Source organism: Lactuca saligna, chromosome 2 (genome assembly GCF_052625555.1).
Source record: "Lactuca saligna cultivar CGN05327 chromosome 2, ASM5262555v1, whole genome shotgun sequence".
Classification (NCBI taxonomy): Eukaryota; Viridiplantae; Streptophyta; class Magnoliopsida; order Asterales; family Asteraceae; genus Lactuca; species Lactuca saligna.
In genome coordinates, this window is record NC_136418.1 from 108,253,260 (window position 1) to 108,277,465 (window position 24,206).

The following is a 24,206-nucleotide window of genomic DNA, read 5'->3' on the forward strand; positions in this document are numbered from 1 at the left end:
TGGGATACCGAGGATCGCAAACAAGTTGTGAATAACCATGCGAATCGACATGGTGCACTCAATGTCTCTATCATCTAATCAATGTGCCGGTAAACCCAACACACTCCATCGATCTATGATAAACATCAAATCACCCTTCTCCACCAATGTCAATCCCAAATTAGTATGACGGTTAACCATGCACGCACCACTAACGTTTGACAAGGGTACAAAGTGTAATTCCATGGAATAGAATCATTTTCACATTTTACCCTAAAGTAACTAAGATTGGGAATTTTTAAAACATGTAGTTACTTTGTATCTTACATTATACTTTTAATGAGGAGAGGATTGCCCTATACTACCCATTCAGCTAATGACCCTCCACCAGTCAAGCAAGCGGTGGGTGTGAGTATACACCCGTTAAGTGCCATTTTATAGGCAACAACCTTATACCCACCTTATAGACCGGCTTCGTGAATGAGGCCTACTAACAGTAAGATTAGCAGTTTAATTATACATATATATATATATATATATATATATATATATATATATATATATATATATATTCATTAAGCTTGTAATAATATAATAGTATAGGGTTGAATTTTAAACTTGTAAAACTCTAAGGGTTTGAAATTTAAATTCTTCAAAATTAAACTTTTAATCACAAAACTCAAATTTCAAAACTTGAGGACAAGTTTCGAAGTTTTCAAAACCAAAGGGATCAAATAACAAATAATTTAAATTAAACAATTAATTTCATAATTATCTATATTTGACCTAATCGAATTTTAGTCATTAGATAATTACCAAATAATTTTAAATAATCCATATTTATCATATAAACAACCAATATTCAAAAGATTTGAAATTATCTATTATTTTGGCAAGGATAATCATTTAATTAAGGTAAAATTCGGATTTTAACTTCAGTAAATGATTTAGGCATCAAATCCAAGACAAAACAGCAACTAAATCCCGAAATATCCTCTGCCTGACGCACGAACTCACTGATTCAGCTCTGAACTCGCCGAGTCCAAATACTGACTCGCCGAGTTAAGTCAGGCAGAGGCAAAAACTCGATTTTCAGCAAGCAAAATAGTTAAGCATCACATATAATTGAAACAATCAAGGCTCTGATACTACTGATGGGTTTTATGCATAAGAAACAATCCTATGTGCTCATACAAACCTTAATGCTTGGATCTACGTTTCTCTATTATACATGCTTTCAATCCAAGACTTACAAACCTAGAACTATCATATATCATTCGAGATTATCATAAAGGAAACATATCTAAGTGTTTTACCTAATCCAAGTAGCTTGAAATCCTTGTAATCTTCTTGATCTTGATATTAGAGTCACAATCGTAACTCCTCTAATGGTTCACAAACCCCACAAGCAAGAAGGCAATCTAAGAGAGGGAGAGAGGTGCTAAAATTAGCCCTAGGGTTCTCTTAGAAGCATGTGTAGCCGATCTCTATAGCCTTTGGGTCTTATTTACACTTGCAGGCTGCTAGGGTTTCAGTCTAAACTCTAATGGACAGCTTAACCACCAAGCAGCCCGAGGAACCTTCTTGAATAAGGTCTTGGACAAAAATATGATGGATCCCCATCATAATTTCGTTCCCCTTAAGTCCATAAGGTTTCCTTAGCCCAAAACTTAACTATCATACATTTGACTGTTTATACCCCTTTATTTAATTAATCTCTTTTAGTCACCAAATTAATTCCTAATTAATTTATGACCAATACTAATTAAATAAGTATGATTTATGCTTTAATATATTATTCTTATAATATATAATAAACCATGTCAAGTTGTTTTGGTGAAGGCAACCCAAAAGGACCATGCACAATCGGATCAAGTACATACCAAATATAGTTACGGGCTTAGACACTATTCCAAGAAGATGTGCCTCAATTTTGATTGCAAGGTCATTTTCTATCTTAGCCATACGACATCTCAGTTCTTCAAGTCTAAACTGAGTGTCGGTTAGTTCATCTTTGTAGTAACTGACACGATATTCAGCATTGGTGACATATTCTTTGACCATTTTAGAAATATGTTCAATTTAATCAAGAAAAGGCTCAATACTTAAATGATTATCACAAAGCATAAAGCGTACCATTTCAACAACTTGTTGATGGAGAGGAGAAGGCTCTTTGTCATCATCAGCCATGAAGCAGAAGTAGTTCTTGTAGGCTTCAGTTTCTTCTGCTTGATCTACTTCATCATTTGTTTCCCAGACTTCCACACTTGGAGTTTCCATGACCATGAAGGCTTTGTCTTTTGACTGCTTCTTGATCTGCTCCGCCTTTTGAAGGTAGTATGCTTCGTCTTTGACCTTCTTTGTTTTCATTTTGCAGTCCTTGGCAAAATGATTTTCTCCTTAACAGTTGTGGCACCTGATTACTTCATTATCTTCTTGGGACTTCAACTTGTTATCTTGAACCCTTGTGTTCATCCTTTGAGAATTATATCTTTCAGAATTTGAATTCTGAGAGTTGAAGCTTTATTGACTGTTGCTACCTCCTTGGAAGTTTCCAGAGTTTTGATGATAGTCTTGGGGTTGCTGATAACTTTTGATCTAAAGTTCCCAGTTGGCTTGTTCACAAACTTCTTGAAGTTTGGATTGAAATTGGTTAAGAGTGCCAAGCATTCTTTATACTCCTTTTCCTAATTGATTTGAGGAGATTCCATTATTGTTCAAATAAAAGCTTGATGATTAGCCATGTACCCATTTGCGATTTGAAGAGGTTGTTGAGTTGACATGTACGGATTCGGGTTGTACTGTTGAGCCATACTCGAACTTTGATAAGGATATACTCCATATCCTTGGTTGGCAAACTGATCAACAAAGTGGTTTGGGATTGGATTATGATGTGCAATCAAGTTTTGAGAATGACTTGCCATGGGTGCTGAATTTCCGAGGGAAAGTCCTTGATTATCAGAAGGAGTTTCTTGAGCTAGCTTGTTGACCTTTGGCTCATGTTGTTTCAGTTCAGCATACACATCAAATAGAGACATGGCGTCTAGATTGATTGTAGTTTGCAGTATGATCATATGCATTGTATCCCATTTTAGAGATATATTGTTCAAGAATTTCAGATTGAAATCCTCTTGCGATCTTTCTCCTTTGAGTTTCTTCACCCCATTGACAACAATGTTGTACCTAGAATATGCATCAAAGAGAGTTTCATGAGGTAACATCTTGAAGTTGTCCATGTCTGTCAATGCAACTTTCTTCCTGTTTGCAAGAATCTTATCAGTTCCCTCAAATTGTTTCTTGAGTGTGTTCCAGACATTGAAGGGTGAGCTCTTATATTCATCGGGAAATTGCTCATAGATGTCATGAGGAATTCCATATAACAACTCTTGCATTGCCTTAGCCTCAAGCTTTGTGATTTTCCTATCATGAATGTGAGCAGTAGAGGAAACAGATCCATAGATAACTTTGGAGGTTTCAGGAGAGACATCAGCTTTAGGAACTTTGATGTCCTTCAAAAAATTCTGGAGTATGTTTCCCATTGGAGATGAAGGTCCAAATGTCAGAGAATGACATTCCAGGTAGTACTTGATGTGATCTGCCCAATAAGTGTATTCACTAGGCACAAGGATAGGTGCACAATTTCCTGCTCCAAGACTATTTGCAACTGAAACTCAAATAGAGAACATTTTAGTTTTAATTCACACTTGCCATTAAGAATAGGTGATACTAGTTTGAAACTTCAAAAAAAAAAATTATGAAAAGTTTTATATTTCTCAAATTCGATCACTCGAGCTCTGATACCAACTGAAGAAACGAGAAAAATTCAGTAAACCTAGACTAGAATAGTCCAAGTGTTGAAAATACTGAAACAAAGTTTCAGAATTGTCAAGTGGCAAGTAGTGCGGAAAATAAAGAGTTGTGAATCAATCAAATTACTACAAAAACGTTTTTTTAATGTTCAATATCAATGATTCAAATGTTTCTCATATTCATGAAGATTCAATTACAAGTGTTTGAATGATAGACAAGCTAAAACACTCAAATGGCTCTCTGAAGACTAGTCTAGACAGCAATTTGTGCAGAATGAGCAGGAATAATAAAAAAAGAGCAACTTTATAAGGGATCCGAAGGGGCCTATTTATAGCCTTTGGAAAAGCCCATGACATGGCTTGACCAATCAAGTATTGACACATCATCATGACTAAGTCATCAGTTGAAACCTTTGCCCTACTTAACGGAGAATGGATGGAATATTCCAATTCCATTAGTATTCCGTTAGGATTCCATCCAAGTTATGAATCTTCATAATTCTTGAACCTTCTTGATCAACACTGAAAAAGTGATGAGCAACATGAGCATCATGTTGCTCAATTGCCTTCTTAGATGTCATCAACTTCCTGAAGTGTTGTTGATCATGTTGAGTAGTTTCATGAGTGTTGGACTGTGACTTAAACTTGAGGATGTACCTCCACATGTTCATGATGGACCATGGACGAAATTCACGTTACTTTGAGCATTTGGACATGCCTTCATTGTACATGATGAGTCATGTGCAGTCTTGTTGAGCCATCAATGTGATCATGTTGATCCATTGACTTGAGTTGAGTCACCAAGTATTCTTGTTGAGCCATCAAATCTTGTAAAGCCATAGAGTTGTGGATGAGTCAACAATGCTTATGATGAGCCATCAATATTCCAAATGATTCATCAATGTATTGATGCTCCACATATGATCTAGATGTGCCATATGAGATCATAATGATCCAACTAGCTTTCTTCAAGCGATCCATGTCAACAACAGGTGCTCCATGTTCATCTTCAAGTGTTCCAACATTTGATCCTTCAAACACTTGTTGAACGTTCAGTATCTTTCCAACCTGAAACATTCTGATAATGTTTGTTAGAGAGATATATGAAAGGACTCAACGTATTTCAAGTGACAATCACATATAAATATTTTCCAACAACAAGTATGTCATCAACATACAAAACCAGAAAGATCACTATACTCCCACTAGCTTTGACGTATATACAAGATTTATCTTCACTTCTAGAGAAGCCACACCCTTTAAATTTCTCATTAAATCAAAGATTCCATCTGCGATAAGGTTGTTTCAATCCAAAGATTGATTTCTCAAGCTTACACCCTTTATTGGGGTACTTTTCATCCACAAACCCTCTAGCTGACTCATGTAAACATCTTCAACCAACTTACTATTAAGGAAACTGGTTTTAACATCCATCTTCCCGATTTCATTGTCATGAAACATAGCTATGGCTAGCATCACCCTAATAGATTTAATCTTAGCTCCTGTTGAGAAGGTCTCATCCTGGTCAACCCCTTGGGCTTGAGTAAAGCCCTTCACAACCAGTCGAGCTTTGAAAGTGTGTACCTTTCCATCCATGTCGATCTTCTTCTTGAAGATCCATTTTCACCCAACTATCTTACGACCTGGTACATTGTCAATCAAATTCCAAACTTGGTTGTCATACATAACCTTGATCTCGTTGTCCATTACCTCTTTCCAGTTGGTAGCCTCAGGGCCCGCCATTGGTTCCATGTAGTTAGCTGGTTCATCCAAATTTACCAGTATACTATCACTGATAAATGTATTACCTTCTGTTATTATATGGAAACCATACAACATAGGTGGATTGCTATCTCTACCAGAATGCCTAAGAGGTAATGACTCGTAAAATTGTTCAATTGGAATTTCTTCCTCTGGTTGAGCGCTAGTATTTTCAGAAGTTCCTCCATCATTTGACTATTGAATTTCATTAAGATCATATGTACTCCCACAGTCCTCTTTTCATATGACCTCTCTCTCTCTCTCTCTTTCTCTCTCTCTCTCTTTATCTCTCTATCCCTATGTTTCTCTCACAAAAGACTCCCTTTCGTGCTACAAAGTCCATGTTGTCACTAGGTCTATAGATCAAATATCCAAAGGACTTCTGTGGATAGTGGATGAAAATACATATCTCACTCTGAGGCAAGCTTTTCGTGAGTGTCTCGTCTAACAAAAGCTTCACAACCCCAAACCTTGATATGTACTAACGAGGGAGCTTTCCCTATCCACATCTCATGAGGTGTTTTGGCAACCTTCTTTGTTGGGACAAGATTAAAAATGTGGGCACGGTCTCTAAAGCATACACCTATAAAGAGATTGGAAGTGAAGCTTGAATCATGATGAAACGAACCATGTCCAAAAAGGTCGATTACGTCTCTCAGCCACACCATTAAGTTGTGGTGATCTAGGAGGAGTTAGTTGTGAAACTATTCCATAATCCTTGAGGAAGTCGTGGAACTCAATACTAAGATACTCACCGCCTTTATCGGATCTAAGAATCTTTATCTTCTTGCCCAAATGATTCTTGACTTCTTGTTTAAACTCTTTGAACTTTTCAAAGTTTTCTGATATATGCTTCATTAAGTAGATATAATCATATCTACTATAATCATCAGTAAAAGTCACATAGAATCGATTTGCATCCCTTGTGGTGGATCTAAAGGGCCCACACACATCTATGTGTATGAGATCTAAGAATCATTCACCTCTTTCACTATAACCAATGAAAGGTGATTTTCTCGTCTTACCAAACAAACAAGACTTGCATGTATCATCTGACCTTAAGTCAAATGATTTAAACACTCCATCATTTTGGAGTTGGGTCATGTGTGTTCTTTTTGACATGTCCAAGATGACAATGCCACAAACACGCTTTGTCTATAACATTAAACGAGTCAATACGAAAAACACTATTTGCTAAATTGTCTATAATCATCACATTTTCATATACACCATCACAAGGTAAAGCTTCAAAATAAAACTCACCATTTTTATACGCATAAATATAACCATTCTTGTCATCAAAAGAATATCTAAAACCTTGTTTAAATAAAGCATGAAATGAAATGATGTTTCGTGTCATCTGTGACGAGTAGAAACAATTCAACTAATTAAACCCTATCCCACTATTAAGAAATAAGATATAAACTCCAATCTTCATAACAGGTGAAGATCGCCTATTCCCCATGATCAAAGTCATCCTTCCATGTTCCACATCCTCACTTCTTCTTAGCCCCTGCAGATCAGAAAAATTATGAAACCCACATCCTATATCAAGGAACCAAGAATGAGAATATGATGAGTTATTAGATAAAATTGTGTAAATACCTGCTGAGGTTAGGTTCACTCTGCCATCCTTGATATCTTGCAAGTATTTCGGGCAACTTCGTTTCCAATGCCACTTTTCATTGCAGTATAAGAACAATCCTCAATATAACACCCAAATATAATATCAAGGCTAGGATCCAACTAAATAATTTACAACTTAGAAAATGGATGACATAATTTAATTTCAAATTATATAAAGGTATGTAAATGAGGATTTACCAATTTTACCATCAAAAAGGATGTTTTAATGAATTTAGTTTTGAATGAAATTCTTAGATCTTTTGAGAGTCATTGAACTTTTCAATGGCATGTTTAATCTCGATTATGCTCCTCTATTTGTGATTGGGCTACTAAGGATCACAAATAAGATGTGAATAACCATGTAAATTAACTTGGTACTCTCGATGTCATTTATTATCTCATTTTAATGTGTCGGTTAACCACACGTGCTTCATTAATCAATGATAATTTACAAGACACCCATTGTCACTCTTTATTTGTCCCTTTTAGTGTGTCGGTTAACCACACACTCTCCACTAAAGACTCATAAAGTGCAATGTGTAATTTCATGGGTTAGCATACAATTTCACATGTTTCCTAAAGTAACTAAGATAAGTAATTTTTTGTAAAAATGTATTTAGTTACTTTATAGATCATTATACTTATTAATGAGGATTTAACTGTCCTATCAAACTCGTTTGGCTAACGACCCTCTACCAATCATGGGAGCGGTGGGTAAGAGTATATACCTAATGGCGGTCATTTTATAGGTTGCTTCCTTAGACTCCCTATATAGACCGACTTCGTATATGAGGCATACTAGCGGTTCGACTGACTTGTCTTATATATATATATATATATATATATATATATATATATATATATATATATATATATATATATATATATAGACACACACACACACACACACACACACACATATATATATATATATATATATATATTAGACTTTTAGGTGCTGCTTGTATTTCCGAAGCAAAAATTAAAAAAGTCTGCGGACAATCTCTACAAACCTCTGCAGCAGAAGAGGTGGACGAAATGCCTGCAGACTGTAATAAGAAGCATCTTTGTTTTTGTTAACATTTGCAGACTATTGTAGACATTAAAAATTTAAAATAAACTAATTTAATAAACCGAAAATGGTTTTTAAACTCGTAAATTTTAATAATTGTAGTCTTAAAACATTGAAATCAATTTCATACAGCCAAATTAGTCTTACAATAACATTTTGCAATCAAGTTCATACAACCAAACTTTAATAATTCTCATTCGATATTTTGAATTAATTGATCAGCAATTTCATCCCGTAACTGGGTCATATATTCACGGTCTGCTGTAATATTATGTGTTGGTATCTCATCTTCATCATCATCAATGACTGCATTTATTTATAGATGTAAATTTTATTTATAGATGGGATGGATTATTTTTTATAGATCATTATACTTATTAATGAGGATTTAACTGTCCTATAAAACTCGTTCGGCTAACGACCCTCTACCAATCATGGGAGCGGTGGGTAAGAGTGTATACCTAATGGCGGTCATTTTATAGGTTGCTTCCTTAGACTCCCTTTATAGACCGACTTCGTATATGAGGCATACTAGCGGTTCGACTAACTTGTCTTATATATATATATATATATATATATATATATATATATATATATATATATATATATATATATATATATATATATATATATAGACACACACACAGACACACACACACACACACACATATATATATATATATATATATATATATTAGACTTTTAGGTGCTGCTTGTATTTCCGAAGCAAAAATTAAAAAAGTCTGCGGACAATCTCTACAAACCTCTGCAGCAGAAGAGGTGGACGAAATGCCTGCAGATTGTAATAAGAAGCATCTTTGTTTTTGTTAATATCTGCAGACTATTGTAGACATTAGAAATTTAAAATAAACTAATTTAATAAACCGAAAATGGTTTTTAAACTCATAAATTTTAATAATTGTAGTCTTAAAACATTGAAATCAATTTCATACAACCAAATTAGTCTTCCGATAACATTTTGTAATCAAGTTCATACAACCAAACTTTAATAATTCTCATTCGATATTTTGAATTAATTGATCAGCAATTTCATCCCGTAACTGGGTCATATATTCACGGTCTGCTGTAGTATTATGTGTTGGTATCTCATCTTCATCATCATCAATGACTGCATTTATTTATAGATGTAAATTTTATTTATAGATGGGATGGATTATTTTTTTCAAAATTACACAATATAAATATGTTCAAAAATAAAACTAATAAAATATAATATATTATATGTTATTTTTACAATTTGTTTTTCCATTTTATTTTTTATTTCATCATTAAAACAAAATAATAGACACTTATTTAAAAAGGAAATGAAAAATGAAATTATAAACACTTATTTATAAAGCAACATTAAAATGAATTAACTTAAATTTATCAAATATGATAATATATAAGTAATGTGATATTAGTTGTATTTGATGGTTTTATTGTTCTTGTAGGTAACAAGTGTATTAGTGGGATATAAATTTAATGCATTAAATGCTAACGGGATGAAAATAGAATATAGTATATAAGTAAAAGACCATAAACGTAATATTAAATATACTTCATGGATAATGGGTGTGTTTAACAACACCCATCGTTGTTCCATTTTTGGAAGAAAAAAAAAGCGGCCGATTGTTTTTTGGGGTTGGATTTTTTTACGTTTAGGTTTGAATTGATGGGAAGAGGTGCAATAAGTGCTTCCCCAAGAGGAACACGTACAGAGGTTTTAACCCCCGAAGACTTCCGAAAAACAAACTGATGCGAGACAAAAAGGGGTGTGCGGTGTGCTACGCCGCACAACAATAAGAGTTTTGAAGAAGTTTTTTGAAGAAAAACAAACAGAAACTTAATGTTACATATAATATAAGGGTGTATTTTTGTCACACCCCGAAACTGATGATGGAAACGTTCCGCGGCGGAGGACATCATATAAAGTATCACAACCAATGTACATTAAGTACAGTAAACACAACCATACATTACATAGAAGTATTTACATTCGATTGAAAGTAAAGTTATACATGATTATGGATATATACATCCAAAATGAACAAAAGTAAAGACGAGACTGCTAAAATGCTCCATCTTCTCCAAAAGATCGCGGGGTACCTGTCTAATGCGGACCTGAGAATACAACCAGTTTTGAAAATATCAGCATAAAGCTGGTAAGTTCATAAGCAGTTTGATTTAGTAAAAGAACAACTTTCCTTTGGTTTTCTGAAAAACTTGTTATCTAAGAAAATCCCATATTTTCTTATAAGAAGATTTGAGTTATTTTTTTATTACACCATCTGGTTAAAAAACAGTTTCGTGATCCCAGGAAAAACCCTTATTTTCCTTAAAATTTTGTGGTTTGTTATCGATTCGAAATGAAGTATACAAGTATCTATCCTACTTGTATCGTTTAAGTAAATTATTCTGAAAGCCTGATTATCTTTGAAAGTACATTAGTTTCAATACATAAACTATAGAAGAGAGAAAGACGTCCGTGAATAAAATTTGTTAATTTAATACGTATTGTGAGTCGTATAACCATACTAATTTGACCTGTGACCTCCTTGACGTTCTTTAGGCGTCGCTAGAATCCAAAATTTGTCACCCCAGGCGTGCCCGCCTAACTGTAGCTAGTAGTTGAGGTGTGGGATTGCCAGTCCCGAATAGATCTATCCACAAATTTCAAGTTCTCCCCCCTGGAGACTCTGGTTATACTTCCAGAGAGGATTTACTAATACCCCGTAGGGAATAATGTAGACGAATCTCACAAGCTAGTATTACCAGTTCACGGAAAAATAGATCGTTCTCAAGTTTCGAAATAGTTTTGTAAAATATAAATAATCAAATACGAGATAATTATTCAACGAGATACTGTAGATTAAACATGGATAAAATAAATCAGTCATAGTTTTTGAATCCATAAAACCAGAAATGTCGATCCCAAATTATTCTCTATTTCGAAAGCTATGTAATTACTTTTCGAAAATCTCCCTTATGCTCCGCATATTACATAGGGGATTGAGTATTTAAATTTTGTTAGGAAATCGTATAATTATATCAGTTTTAAGTTTCAAAAACCTTTATGATTTGCTTGTATTCCCCCTGAAAACATTGGAAAACACAGAAAAAGTGTAGGGGTATGAACTCATCGGACGAGAAATGTGTCGGTTGGATGCTAAGTGTCAGTTCGGGGCTTGAGTACACACGAGGTTCCTATGTAATATAAAAAGATACATAATTGTATCTAATTAGACTTTGAACTACTTATTAGATAAGAATATACACTCCGAGGCGCGAAAACACTTCATTTCAAGTGTTAGGAGTGACCGGGTTGCATCTAAGGGGGTGTAAGGTCTAGATATGGAGTTTGCTCTTCAAGAGTAAACTCCTAATGGAGATTACGGCCCAATGACCTTGTCCCCATGAGTTTACGACCGTAAAATCATGGGTGGTGTGTTCTAGGTTGCTTAATGGTCTTATAACACTTGTGGGATGAGGCTAGGTTAAGTTCTAAGGCATGGGAAGGGGTTAAACCATCAAAGGGACCATTTTAAGGAGTTTACAGCCATAAACTCACACATGCCCCTTTCATGTGTGATTTGGTGATCCTAGGTTAAGCACAAGTGGTTCTAGTCCAAAGTACAAGTCATGGAAGGAAGTTAGGGCACCATGTGACCACTCTATAGGATTTTACGGCCCAGGAACCATTCCTTGGGGGTTTACGGCCGTAGTCTCCTACGGGGGTGGTTTCTTTCATGTTTAAGCTCCCTAACAAAATGGTGGTTGATTCTAGACATTGTACCAAGGCTTAGGAGGTGTTTAAAGGGCATTTTAACACCTTAAAAGGTGCTTACGGCCTTAGAAGGGGGGTTTACGTTCCAAGCATGTTCTTGGTCCATAAACTCATGTTTACTCCCCATATTTTAAGATTTTAGTGCTCTAAGTCCATTCATGTAAGCCCCTAAGTCATATCTAAGCTCCAGAAGTGGTTTGGAAGGGCTTTGGGGCTCCAAAACCCCATTTAAGGGTGTTTACGGTTGGTGATAGTTCCTGGCCGTAAACACATGTTGTTGGTCCTTTTGAGTGATTTAACCACGAATTTGAAAGCTAAACATGCTACACTATCAGTTAGGATGAATTTCTTACCAATTTGGAGCTTGAAAGGGGTGGTTTTGGATCAAAACTTGGATTTGTAGAGAGAGAGAGAGAGAGTAGTGAGAGAGAGTGAAAAAGCTTCAAATGAAGTTCTTTCATCTTTGTATATGGTTAGAGTTTGAGGCTCGGTGGAAATCTACCCGATACTACGTTAAACGAGGGTTATGGTCGTACCCGATTTAGTTGTCGTAATCTGGCGTGGTCGAAACTAAAATTTTTCCAAATAAACATTTGGGATGTTTTCACGTGTTTCTAATGGGTTTGGATACTCACGAGGTCATAATAAAAGTCTTAAATTAAATGACCTAATTCAAAATGTTAACAGAATAATTTACGGGTTGTCACAATTTTTAAAACGTTTCAAAAATACAAAGGTTGTATTTTTAAATTTTGAAAATTAACATTCAATTAATTAAATTAAAAAATAAAACCAATTATGAATTCTAGATAAGGATATCAAATTACATTTTAAAATATTCAATTTTATACAATTAAAAAAATATTATTAAAGATGAGTATCCTAATCAATTCATAATATATCTTAAAATCGAAAATTTTGAATCTGACAGCTTACCACATCGTGGTAAACACTTTGAAAGTTCCTAAGATCGAACAAATTATCAAATAATGACTATAAACAAGAACAACGAGGATTCACAAAGATAAACTTTCACTAAGAATGATAATCTCACAAAGAGATTATCGAATGTACAAAGCGGCTATTAGGGTTTGTGAAAGATGCACCCAGTGTTCTAAAAGGCGCGCCACGGCGTAAGGTGTAGCTTCGCCGTTACAAAAAACCTTATAACGTTGGTGTTAGGCGTGGCATATGGCAAGACGCGATATGACGCGCCATGGCGCGTTATGGCGCGTTTTTTTCGTTTGAGACATAGTTTTTTGCTATTTGTTATGTCTTTTCTAATCGGAGATACAAGTATTTTGGTTTTTATTAACTTTCTGTTATTAGTTATTGAACTAATATTGCTAAAAGTAGTTATATTTAATATAAGTTTATATTTATGTGGTAATTTAATTTTAAATTAATACAAAATTCCCGCCTTACATCACGCCTTGAAAAAACGCCATGGCTCGCCATGGCTCGTTAAGCTTGAGGCTTGGCCTTGCCGCCACGCCGCGCCTCACGCCATTTATAACCTTGGATGCACCTTTTACAAACTTGTACAAAAGACTATATAGAACTAATCTTGTCAATCCCTACAAATCTGGGATATACCAACTAACTAATAGACAAAACCTATGGAAACTAGATAATTACAAAATCTGTTACAAAATTCTGAATATGAAACTATACGCTGAGCAATTAATACGCTGACGCTAACACTGAGACAAAAATTCTTCATACTCAGCTTCAGCTTCTACTTTCATTGGCCAGTAAGGAATATCTAGCAGCTCATGTCTTCTATTCAGTAACTCCATAGCAATCAGTATATGAAACTCTCCAAAGAGATCTTGATGACTCATGCACATTTGTCTTAAACCAACAAGATGTTCTATTGGAGCCCTTGGAATCTCTGTAGTACGCTGAAAACACATTTTCCTGTTCTTATCAAGATAAAACATTCCATGTTCAAGAACAGAGATGAACTGATGTTGAACCGGCTCAACACCAATAGGAAGAGAGTTGTTTATTTCTTCAGCACCAAAATTTAGAACCAATACATCTTCACCATCAACTTGAAATCTAGTTCTTCTGATTCTTGGAACTAACGAACGTGGGCCTTGCTGCTGAGGACGCTCTATAGGAACAAGATCAAGACGTTGAACTTTCTTGATCAGTAAGTGAAGAGCACAGGTCAGTTCTGAAGAAAGAGATGAAGTTTGCTTGGATGCCAACTTGAGCAATTCCATCCATTCAGAGTATCCGCATCTAATCATCTAGTCTCTCTTTATAACTTCAGTGTACGGATGTTGAGGACCTTGACGAGTGATCAGCAAAGTAAGGATTTTCTTGTCATGAGGTTTTGAGGTTTTAACTTTGATGATCTTGTCATTGCTTACTCTTCGTTTGAAAACATCTTGAAACCTTTTGCGATTGATCCTGTCAAGAACACTATCAGTCCTTGACTTACTGCTACTGGAAGGAGGCTGTGAAGATTTAGTATTAGACTGATATTCTTGAAACCTTTACATTTGAGCTTCAAAGGATCCCATTGCCTGAAGTTTGTGCTGAATGAGGGATTCATCAGCTTGAGCAATATTCTTTAGAAGCTGAGATTTATTGGCTTCATCAAGGATTTGCTTAACTTGATCAGGGGTCATATTCCATTCGGCTTCCAGATTTGATGTGCTGACAATGGACTTATGTTTCTTGCTAGGAGGAGAAGTGTTAGCATGTGAATCAGATGATTCAATCTGCTGCCTTTCACTTTCGAGATAAAGGAACAAGATCCTCACTAACTACATCTGAATTTTCACCTTGAACTGGAACAGTGGGATCTATGAAGTTCATGTCCAGCATCTGACACTCATCATCATGTTAATCTTCATCATCATGTTTACATTCTTCAGTAGGTTTTTCAGTTTCTGCTAGTCTCTCAGACTCGTGCTCAGGATGTGGTGGCTCGGTCTGTTTTACAATGTTCCCCCTAGATCCATGCTCACAAGTTCTATGAACAAAATCATTTTCTCCACCTTTTTGATCATCATCATCATTTAGGCCAGGGGAAGGAGTTGACAGAATAACTCCCGTCAGTTGATTGATATCAGCCTCAGTACGTAGAAGACGCTGACTCATATCTCGAGTTAGTGTAAGAAGCTCATTAAACGCTGAGGCCAGAATTTGAATGAGCTGAGTACCTGGAATTTCTTGTGATTGATGTTGCTCCCCCTGAGAAGGTTGCTCCCCCTAAGATAGTTGCTCTTCCTGAGATGGTTTCTCCCCCTGAGTAGATGACTCCTCATGAGCTGAATGAACCCTTTCAGTGACAGAAATGGTATGATGAGAAAGTTAAGGGGAGATATGACTACCTTCTTGTATTTGAGCTTGTATTTTAGCATTAATTTCGTCGTTATCAGCAGCTCCTTCGTTAGTGTCAGCGTTTAGTGAAGGAACGGTATATGGATTAGCGATCCATTCTCGCATCCGATCAGAGATGCCGATGTCATTGGCCAGTGGATCATCCTGATACATTCGTACTGACATGCGTGGGCATTGGATGGGGTTTCCAGCGTGTGAGTAATAGGCTTCAGCATAAAGTTTATCCAGGACAAGAGCAATCCAGCGTGGAAACGGAACATGATCAGCTCTTACATTGGCCTGAAGAAGTTGCACAAGCTGATCGAACAAGAAAGCCCCATAATCAACACGTTTGTTGAGGAGAAGTGAACATACAACTTGTTGCTCAAAAGCACTCAGTTGACCACCACTACGAGATTTGTGGCCTATACACTTACAAAGTGCCCCGGTGAAGAACTTCCATCTAGGAGTCATACATTGACGTAGAATGAGAGCTGGTTGAGCACCATCCTTGGAGTGATCATAGCCCAGTTGGTCAAAGAGGCGTTGACAGCATTCAATAGTTGGAAGCTCAAAGAATGGTTCAAAAATTGGTAACCTGAGTGCAGTATGGAGGAGATCAGCGTTGATGAAAACTGAGCGATGGCCACGCCCAACAGTGCCGAAGATGATGTTGTTTTCATTATTGACTGTTGCGGTGTAGTAGAATTCAGATACTTGTTCGGGAAAGAACTCTGATGGAATCTCACTGATAGCATATCGAAGTCTGCAAGATACTAGAAAATTGACAAAATCGTTAAGTCCAAGACCGCGATGAACATCTGGTATATCAGGGTTGAAGAAGACATTTGTAGCTTTGATGTATATGGGAAGAGGAGGAGAGTTTGGAGCTGGGATGACTCTTCTTGAGGTGGAGGAGAAAGTAAACAGTGATGCTGCCATTGAAGAGAGTTTGGATTCTAGGGTTTTAAAGAAAAGAGAAGGAAAATTCAATTGTGGGAGGAAAGTTTGGGAGAGAGGCGGGGAATGAGGTTTAAATATGGGATTAAACGGTTTTAAAAAGGTAATGATTATCTTTTTCAAATATAACTGTGTATCTTAACAAACTGTCAAATCCGAAAAAATAGCCGTTGGAAAAAAATTAAGCCATTGTACTGATGAGGAAACGACAATCAGTGTCTACGTAAGAGCTGAGATCAGTGTCACTAAAAGTCACATGCTGAAAGATAATCTGTCGTCAATTCAAAGTACAACTTGCTTGTTTAAGGTTAGCAAGGTAGTTGATGCGTGTGATAAATACTGGTTTAATTATCTAACCATCGGCACAGAGTGTTGAGTCTTTATCAGTGAATGGTGCTTCTTACTGAATCATTAGACACTGAGTGAGAAGAAGGTGAAGAGAGGATTGTTGCGTGTGATAGACCTTGGTGTTTTGGTCTAACCATCGGCAAAGACTTGTGTTTTGTCACATTGAATCACAAAATCAGTGTGAGATTGGTAAGAAGGGATAGTTGCGTGTGATAGATCTTGGTGTTTTGTCTAACCATCAGCAAAGAGTTTCAAGTTTTTATCAGTGTATGGTTTAATACAATGAATCATTCAACTTTAGTTTAGAAAATTTGTAGAAGAGATAGAGATAAGAGATCATACAAGGTACTCAGCATGGTAAACATCATCAACACATCATTATCAACAAAAAACACATCAGTTTATAAGACAACAGCAAACATTAGTAAAACTTTTTTTTTCAATCCAGAGTGATCATTCCAAGTTCTCCAATAATGTGAGCAGTAGTTTGAGTATCCAGGTCCTTGGTGAAAATATCAGCTAGTTGATCTGAAGTCTTGACATGTTCTAGAACAACCTTGCCCTTCTCAACATTGTCTCTGATGAAGTGATGCCTGATCTCGATATGCTTTGTCTTTGAGTGCTAAACAGGATTCTGTGTGATCTGAATGGCACTGGTGTTATCACAATATATAGGAGTCTTTGTGAATTTAAGCCCATAGTCTAAAAGCTGATTCTGAATCCATAAGAGTTGAGCACAACATCTCCCAACGGCAACATACTCAGCTTCTACAATGGAGATAGCTACTGAGGTTTGCTTCTTGCTAGACCAGCTGATTAGTCGATTCCCATGGAAATGACATCCACCTGACATGCTCTTCTTGTCTACGTTGCATCCTGCATAGTCGAAATCAGTGTATCCAAAGAGTTCAAGTGTTGAGTCACGAGGGTACCACAATGCCAAGTTTTGAGTGCCCTTTAAGTATCGAAAAATGCGTTTAACTTCAATGAGATGAGACTCCTTGGGATTAGCTTGAAATCTAGCACATAGAATGGTTCCAAACATGATATCAGGGCGACTTGTAGTGAGGTAGAGAAGAGATCCAATCATTCCTCGATAATGAGAGTGATCAACATTAATGACGGTGGGATCAGCGTGTAGCTTATCAGTCTTGGACACTGGAGTAGAGGTCGGTTTGCAGTCGCTGAGAGAGTACTTAACAAGCATGTCAGCAATATATTTACTTTGACAAATTGAGATACCTGATTTTTGTTGCTGAACCTCAAGACCTAAGAAAAAGGTCATCTTCCCCATCATGCTCATCTTGAACCTTTGAGACATGATCTCAGCGAATTCCTTGCTCAGCTTTTCATTTGGAGAGCCAAAGATGATATCATCGACATAGATTTGAAAAAGAATCATGTCTGAGCCTTTGTTTTTGATGAAGAGTGTATTATCAATTTCTCCTCTTCTGTAGCCATTTTCAAGGAGATATGATGTCAGCGTCTCATACCTGGCCTTGGGAGCTTGCTTCAGTCCATATACAGCTTTATCTAGTCTGTACACATAGTCAGGATGCTCTTTATCTTCAAATCCTAGGGGCTATTTGAGAAATACTTCTTCTTCTAACACACCATGAAGAAATGTTGTTTTGAGATCCATTTGGTAGACAATGAAATTCATGTATGAAGCATATACAAGGAACAGTCTGATTGCTTCAATGCGGGTAACTGGAGTAAAAGTCTCCCCGTAATCAATAGATTCAATTTGAGTGAACCCCTGAGCAACAAGTCTTTCTTTGTTGCGAGTAATAATGCCATCTTTATCAACCTTGTTTCGATAGACCCAGTGTGTTCCTGTGATGGTCTTTCCTGATGGTCTGGGAACAAGAGTCCAAACCTTGTGCCTTTTGAACTCATTTAGCTCGTCTTGCATGGCTTTAATCTAGTCAGTGTGTTGAAGTGCTGAGTGTATCTTGTCAGGTAAGATCATTGAAACAAAGTTAACATACATGCAAAAATTATTAGATACACGAGATCTGGTTTGGACACCATCATGAAGATTTCCAATAATTTGATCAACAGGGTGATCTCGATGTTCTGGAGCTGATTCAAATAAATTTGACACTGAAGAGTTATCAATGAAAGGAACATCAGTTACAGGAGAGTCTTCAGATTAAAGGGTTTCATTAGCATCTGACAAAAAAGTTGTCGTGCTGATCGCAGTGCCTTGATTGACAGGACTTGGGTCTGGAACAATAGGATCAGGAATGACAACTTCTTCTTCAGTATGTGAGACTTCATCAGATGGACAGGATAGAAGCTCTTGAAAAATAGAAGGGGAATGAGCTAGTTTTTCATCAGTGTAGGATTGTTCATCAAACTTTACATGAATGGATTCCTCAATGCATTGCCTGTTCACATGAAAAACACAAAAAGCCTTTAAAATAGATGAATATCCAACAAAAATACCTTTGTCAGCCTTAGACTCAAATTTTGATCTAGGGTCGCGCTGATTAAGAATATAACAAATGCATCCAAACACGTGAAAGAATGATACGTCCGGCTTTTGACCTTTCAGCATCTCATATGGTGTCTTCTTGTAAACCCTGTGAATTAGAGAGTGATTATAAGTATAACATGTTGTATTAACAGCTTCAGCCCAAAACAACATAGGAAGACTAGCATGAATCATTAAGGTCCTTCCTGCCTCAATCAGTGTTCGATTTCTTCGTTCTGCAACTCCATTTTGTTGAGGCGTGCGAGGAGCTGAAAAGTTCTGCCCAATACTTTTAAAATCACAAAATTCTTCAAGAGTCGAATTCCGAAACTCAGTGCCATGATCACTCCTTAGCTGCTTAACTTTGAGACCAGTCAGCATCTCGTTTTGTCAAATCAGTGAGATAATTTCCTGTACAGTTTGACCTTTCTTCTTCAAGAAAGCCACCCATGTAAATCGGGTAAACTCATCCACAACCACCAGCATATACTTATTTCCTCCTTGGGAAAGAATAGGAATAGGTCCTAACAAGTCCATGTGTAGTAAATAAAGAGGAACAGATATGCTAGAACATGACTTGGGTTTGAATGATGACTTGGTTTGGTTTCCTTGTTCACACGCTGAGCACATCTTGTCTTTGACAAAGCTGAATTTTGGGAGACATCTAACTAGATCTTGATTGGATATTTTAGATAGATTCTTAAAGTTCAAATGAGAGAACCTTTTTTGCCAAATCCAACTGAGATTGGTTTGAGACTTGGTAAAGAAACATTGCATTAGTGCGTTGTCACTTGAGAACATGTCAAGAACATATATATCATCTTTTCAACTTGTTGAGAGTACAATATTCTTGTCAGTGTTGATGACTCTTCCTTCCTTCTTTGTAAAATGAACTTCATAATCAGCATCACACAATTGGCTGATTGAGATAAGATTTTGTTTGAGACCCTTTACATATGAAACATTTTGAAACACCACATTATTGCACTTGATGTTCCCATATCCTTTAGTAAAACCCTTTCCATTGTCTCCGTATGTTACTGCAGGACCAGTTTTCTTGACATAGTCTTCCAGGAGAGACTTGGATCCTGTCATATATCTTGAGCAACCATTGTCTAAGTACCAAAGATGCTCTTGACCCTGCAGTGCTGGGAAACTAGTTAGAACACACTGACCCATTGTAAAATGGGTCATTCACAAAGTTATTTGACAATATATTATAGCACTCTTTAGGAAGACAGTTCAAAGAATTTGATTTAAGAGTCCATCTTTCATTTCTAACTTTGATGTTGTCAGCTCTTAAAGATGTTTTATCAAACTTGCATTCACTGATCTTCTGAGAGGTGTCACCACATCTGTAACAAACTCTAGCACCAAAGTTTTTCTTGGTGAGCAGATTTCTAGATTTAGCACATTTTGATTTGTAAGATCCACCAAGTGAACTTTGAGTCCTTTTGTTTGACATTGAATTACAACTGAATTCAGTGCCAAAAGAACTATGATCAGTGATGGATAAGGAGCTGACATCGGTATCTGATTTACACTTATGCACTGAAACACTGCAATCAGGATAATGTTCAAGTTGTTCATGAACAACATGAAACAATCCATTTGAGATAGGAAGTGTGATAATATTTTCAGTGAGAGGAGTTGGTCTCTCAAGATGTCCAGGGTAAAAAGTAGGATCAATTCCGGTAATTTCAATATCACACTCAGTAACACCATTAGAATCAGTAACACAGTACTCATCAATGAGACTCTGATTAACAAAAGTGTTGCTGATAAATTTGTTTTTGAAACTATCTTTCAATTCATTCATGGAATAAAATTCAGATTCTTTTTCTTGAGATTTAAAAACCTTTTCATCTTCAGCAAAATTTCCCCCAAGAATTTTCTCACATGAATGAGGTATTTGAGCAGAAATGACATAATTAGCATTTTTTTTAGATTTAGCCTAAAGTTGTAGCACAATTTGTTCTTTGTTCAAGAGGTCTTTAACTTTATCAATTTCAGTAGATAGCGAGGAATTTGATAAACTAGTAACTCTTAGATTTTCTTGAGTAGTGTCATAATGTTATTTTTCAAGGATAGTTCAGTTTTAAGAAGATCAATTTGATTCTGCATATCCCTTATGATTTGATTCTTCTTAGAATTAAGAACACCCAAATACTCAAACATTTTTATTTTTTATTCATTGAATAGGAAACAAAATTTTGAACCTGATACATTGAAGGGGAATCAGTGTTGTGCTTCCTGGAGCTTTCAACTGAATCAGACATATCAACATCAAACGAACTGTTGTTGACTTTACATTCATCAGCATCTTCTATCTTAGCCATCAGACATTTAACTTCATCATCTGATGACTCCACATCAGTCTTCCATTTTTCTTCCTCAGCGACAAAAACTTTATGTTCCAAGTTCTCTGCTTTCAGCTTCTCAACCAACTTGTTGTACTTCGGCTTCCAGTATTCCTCCGAGCTTTGGGTTCTTCTTTTCTTGCATTCTTTTGCAAAATGATCAATGCTACCACAGTTAAAGCACTGAGCTTTGTCTTTCTTTTCGGTAACATGTTTCTTGTCGTCATCTAACCTTTTAGAAGATTTCCCATCCATCCTCTTCTGAAACTTTGAGAAATTACGGCCTGATTTCTCAAAAGTCTTCACAATGAAAGCAGCCCTAGCAACTACCTTTTCCATATCATAAGTCTAACTTTTAGAAGAATCAGTGTCTGAATGGTTTTCAGTGTCTGACTCTTACACTTGCTTTTTGTTTGAAAATAATGCCACTGATGACTCACACTGAGCATCCTTGATCAACTCCTTTCTCTAGAGCTTGGATTCCTCATAGTATCGAAGGTTTCCATAAAGACTTTGTAGATCCATTGTGCTGATCTTCTCACTATTTTTCAGCACATCAACATGATTCTCCCAACCTGCACCCAGAGAATCCAAAAACTTCTGCACTAGAACAGTTTGATGCTTCAACTGATGTAGTCTCTGCATATCATTAACAAGAGTATTAAACCTGTTGAAGGTTTTAGTTAGGGTTTCACCTTTCTTTGCAAAGAAATGTTCATGCTTTCTGTTTAGATCATTTATCTGAGTGGCCCTGACTTCCTCAGTGCCTTCAAAAGACACAGTCATCGTGTCCATCATTTCTTTTGCTGAGATGCAGTTCTGAACCAGCCCAAAGATATTATATAGCAAAGCATAGTTGATTGCAGCCCTAGCACGTACATCTAGACCATTCTTTCTTTTATCATCTGTTGTCCAGTTCTCCCTAGGTGTCTTATTCATGTCACCCTCAGGAGCATTGTTTTTCAAGGGCTGATACATTGGAACATATGGACCATCATTGACGATGTCCAACATGTCTTCATCTACAGATTCCAATTCATAGAGAGCTTTGATTTTCCACATAGCAAAATTGGTTTCATCAAATGGAGGAATTTTAGCAGAAGAATGATTTGATGAATTTAAAGAAGAAGATGATGAAGCCATTTGTTTGATAAGAGAACATTTCTCTGATACCAATTGAAAGTTCCTAAGATCAAACAAATTATTAAACAATGACTATAAACAAGAACAACGAGGATTCACAAAGATAAACTTTCACTAAGAATGATAATGTCACAAAGAGATTATCGAATGCACAAAGCGGCTATTAGGGTTTGTAAAAGATGAACCTTTTACAAACTTGTACAAAAGACTATATAGAACTAATCTAGGCAATCCCTACAAATCAGAGATATACCAACTAACTAATAGACGAAAACTATGGAAACTAGATAAGTACAAAATTTGTTACAAAATTATGAATATATGAAACTATACACTGAGCAATTAATATGCTGATGCTGACGCTGAGTGATCAGTCTCAAACATCATCATATTATAAGGTTCGACCTTACACAATTAGCACGTCGTGGTAGATCAAATTGTTAGGCACCACGTTGTGGTGAAAGTCATAATGTCATGGTGTCGGAATGGAATGACGATTCTATTTTTCTTCTCCTCGTTCAAGTTTACATATGTATCAACTCAATAGGAAACTAAACCTATCCTCTGATACCACTGATGGGTTTTGAGCATAACCAACAATCATATGTGTGCATACAGTCCTAAATTTGATCTACATTTTCTCTAATTGAACATATAATATGAACAAGAATCTAGAAACCCTAGAACACTAGTATATAGTTGAAAAAAACAATTAAGAGTTATAAAACATACCTTTGATTGTTATATATCAATAACAATTCAAATCCTTAGTGTTGTTGGAACTTTGAGAAGAAGCGTCACAATTATCACGCCTCTAGTGGTGCACACCCAAAATTAACAATGAAGAATGATCAAGGAGGAGGAGAGAAGTTGCAAATTTCGGCTAGATCTTCAAGACAACAAGTTGGCAAAAAAATTTAGGCTTTAGGTTGTTTATGTAATATAAATAGGAAACCCTAGATAAACCTTAATCCAAGATAATCTTAAACCGGGTAATCATCCACTTTCCTGATTATCCATTAGAGACTATTCTAGAAATCGTAAGGCACTAGAAAAACCATCCATGGCCTATGGAGGATTGTAGATTGCCTCTTGCTCAACTATTGAACAATTGTAATTTAGTCCCTGCACTTTTAATTAATCTTTTAATCCCAAAATTAATTCTAATTAATTTCTGATTAAATATTAACAAATTATTTATTTCAATTTATTAATCAAATAATAAATCAACCTCCGTCTCCAATATCACCCTTCCCAGTTGCTAGTCTTGAGGGCTACCCAAAAGGACTATGCAACTATCAATTCAAGTATATACCAATTATAGTTATGCGCTTAGACACTTTTAGGATTGGGGAGTTGCATCATATGGGCTTATAGTTATAGTTTTGATTATCCAATTTGGGCCTGTCCAACCATGATTTATGCATTAGGGTTAGCGTATATAATATGCATGCATGAATATTGTGAGGTTAACGTTTTCATTAATTACGATTGCATTGTAACCCTAAACCACACCTCTACAGTCGAAGTTCTTTATCAATCT

At 36.1% G+C, this 24,206-nt stretch overlaps 1 protein-coding gene across 1 annotated transcript; it reads right to left on the reverse strand.

Moving 5' to 3' along the window:
- Positions 1-19,985: 19,985 nt before the first annotated feature.
- LOC145029968 (uncharacterized) lies at positions 19,986-22,582 on the reverse strand. The gene is made up of 4 exons (XM_078978413.1): positions 22,133-22,582; positions 21,380-21,850; positions 20,443-21,114; positions 19,986-20,330 (listed from the first exon to the last, which is right to left on the reverse strand). The coding sequence occupies exons 1-4, from the start codon at positions 22,580-22,582 to the stop codon at positions 19,986-19,988; spliced, it is 1,938 nt and encodes a 645-aa protein (XP_078834539.1).
- Between the last annotated feature and the right edge of the window lie 1,624 nt (positions 22,583-24,206).

Excerpts from the sequence above, each read along its gene's own strand:
- LOC145029968 (XM_078978413.1), bottom strand. The coding sequence starts at position 22,582 with ATGTGGAAAATCAAAGCTCTCTATGAATTGGAATCTGTAGATGAAGAC. Across the intron at positions 21,851-22,132 it reads ATCAGTTGAAGCATCAAACT|GTAGTTGCTAGGGCTGCTTT; the intron begins GTTCTAGTGCAG and ends GATATGGAAAAG. Across the intron at positions 21,115-21,379 it reads ATTCCCCTTCAATGTATCAG|GCTAAATCTAAAAAAAATGC; the intron begins GTTCAAAATTTT and ends CTACAACTTTAG.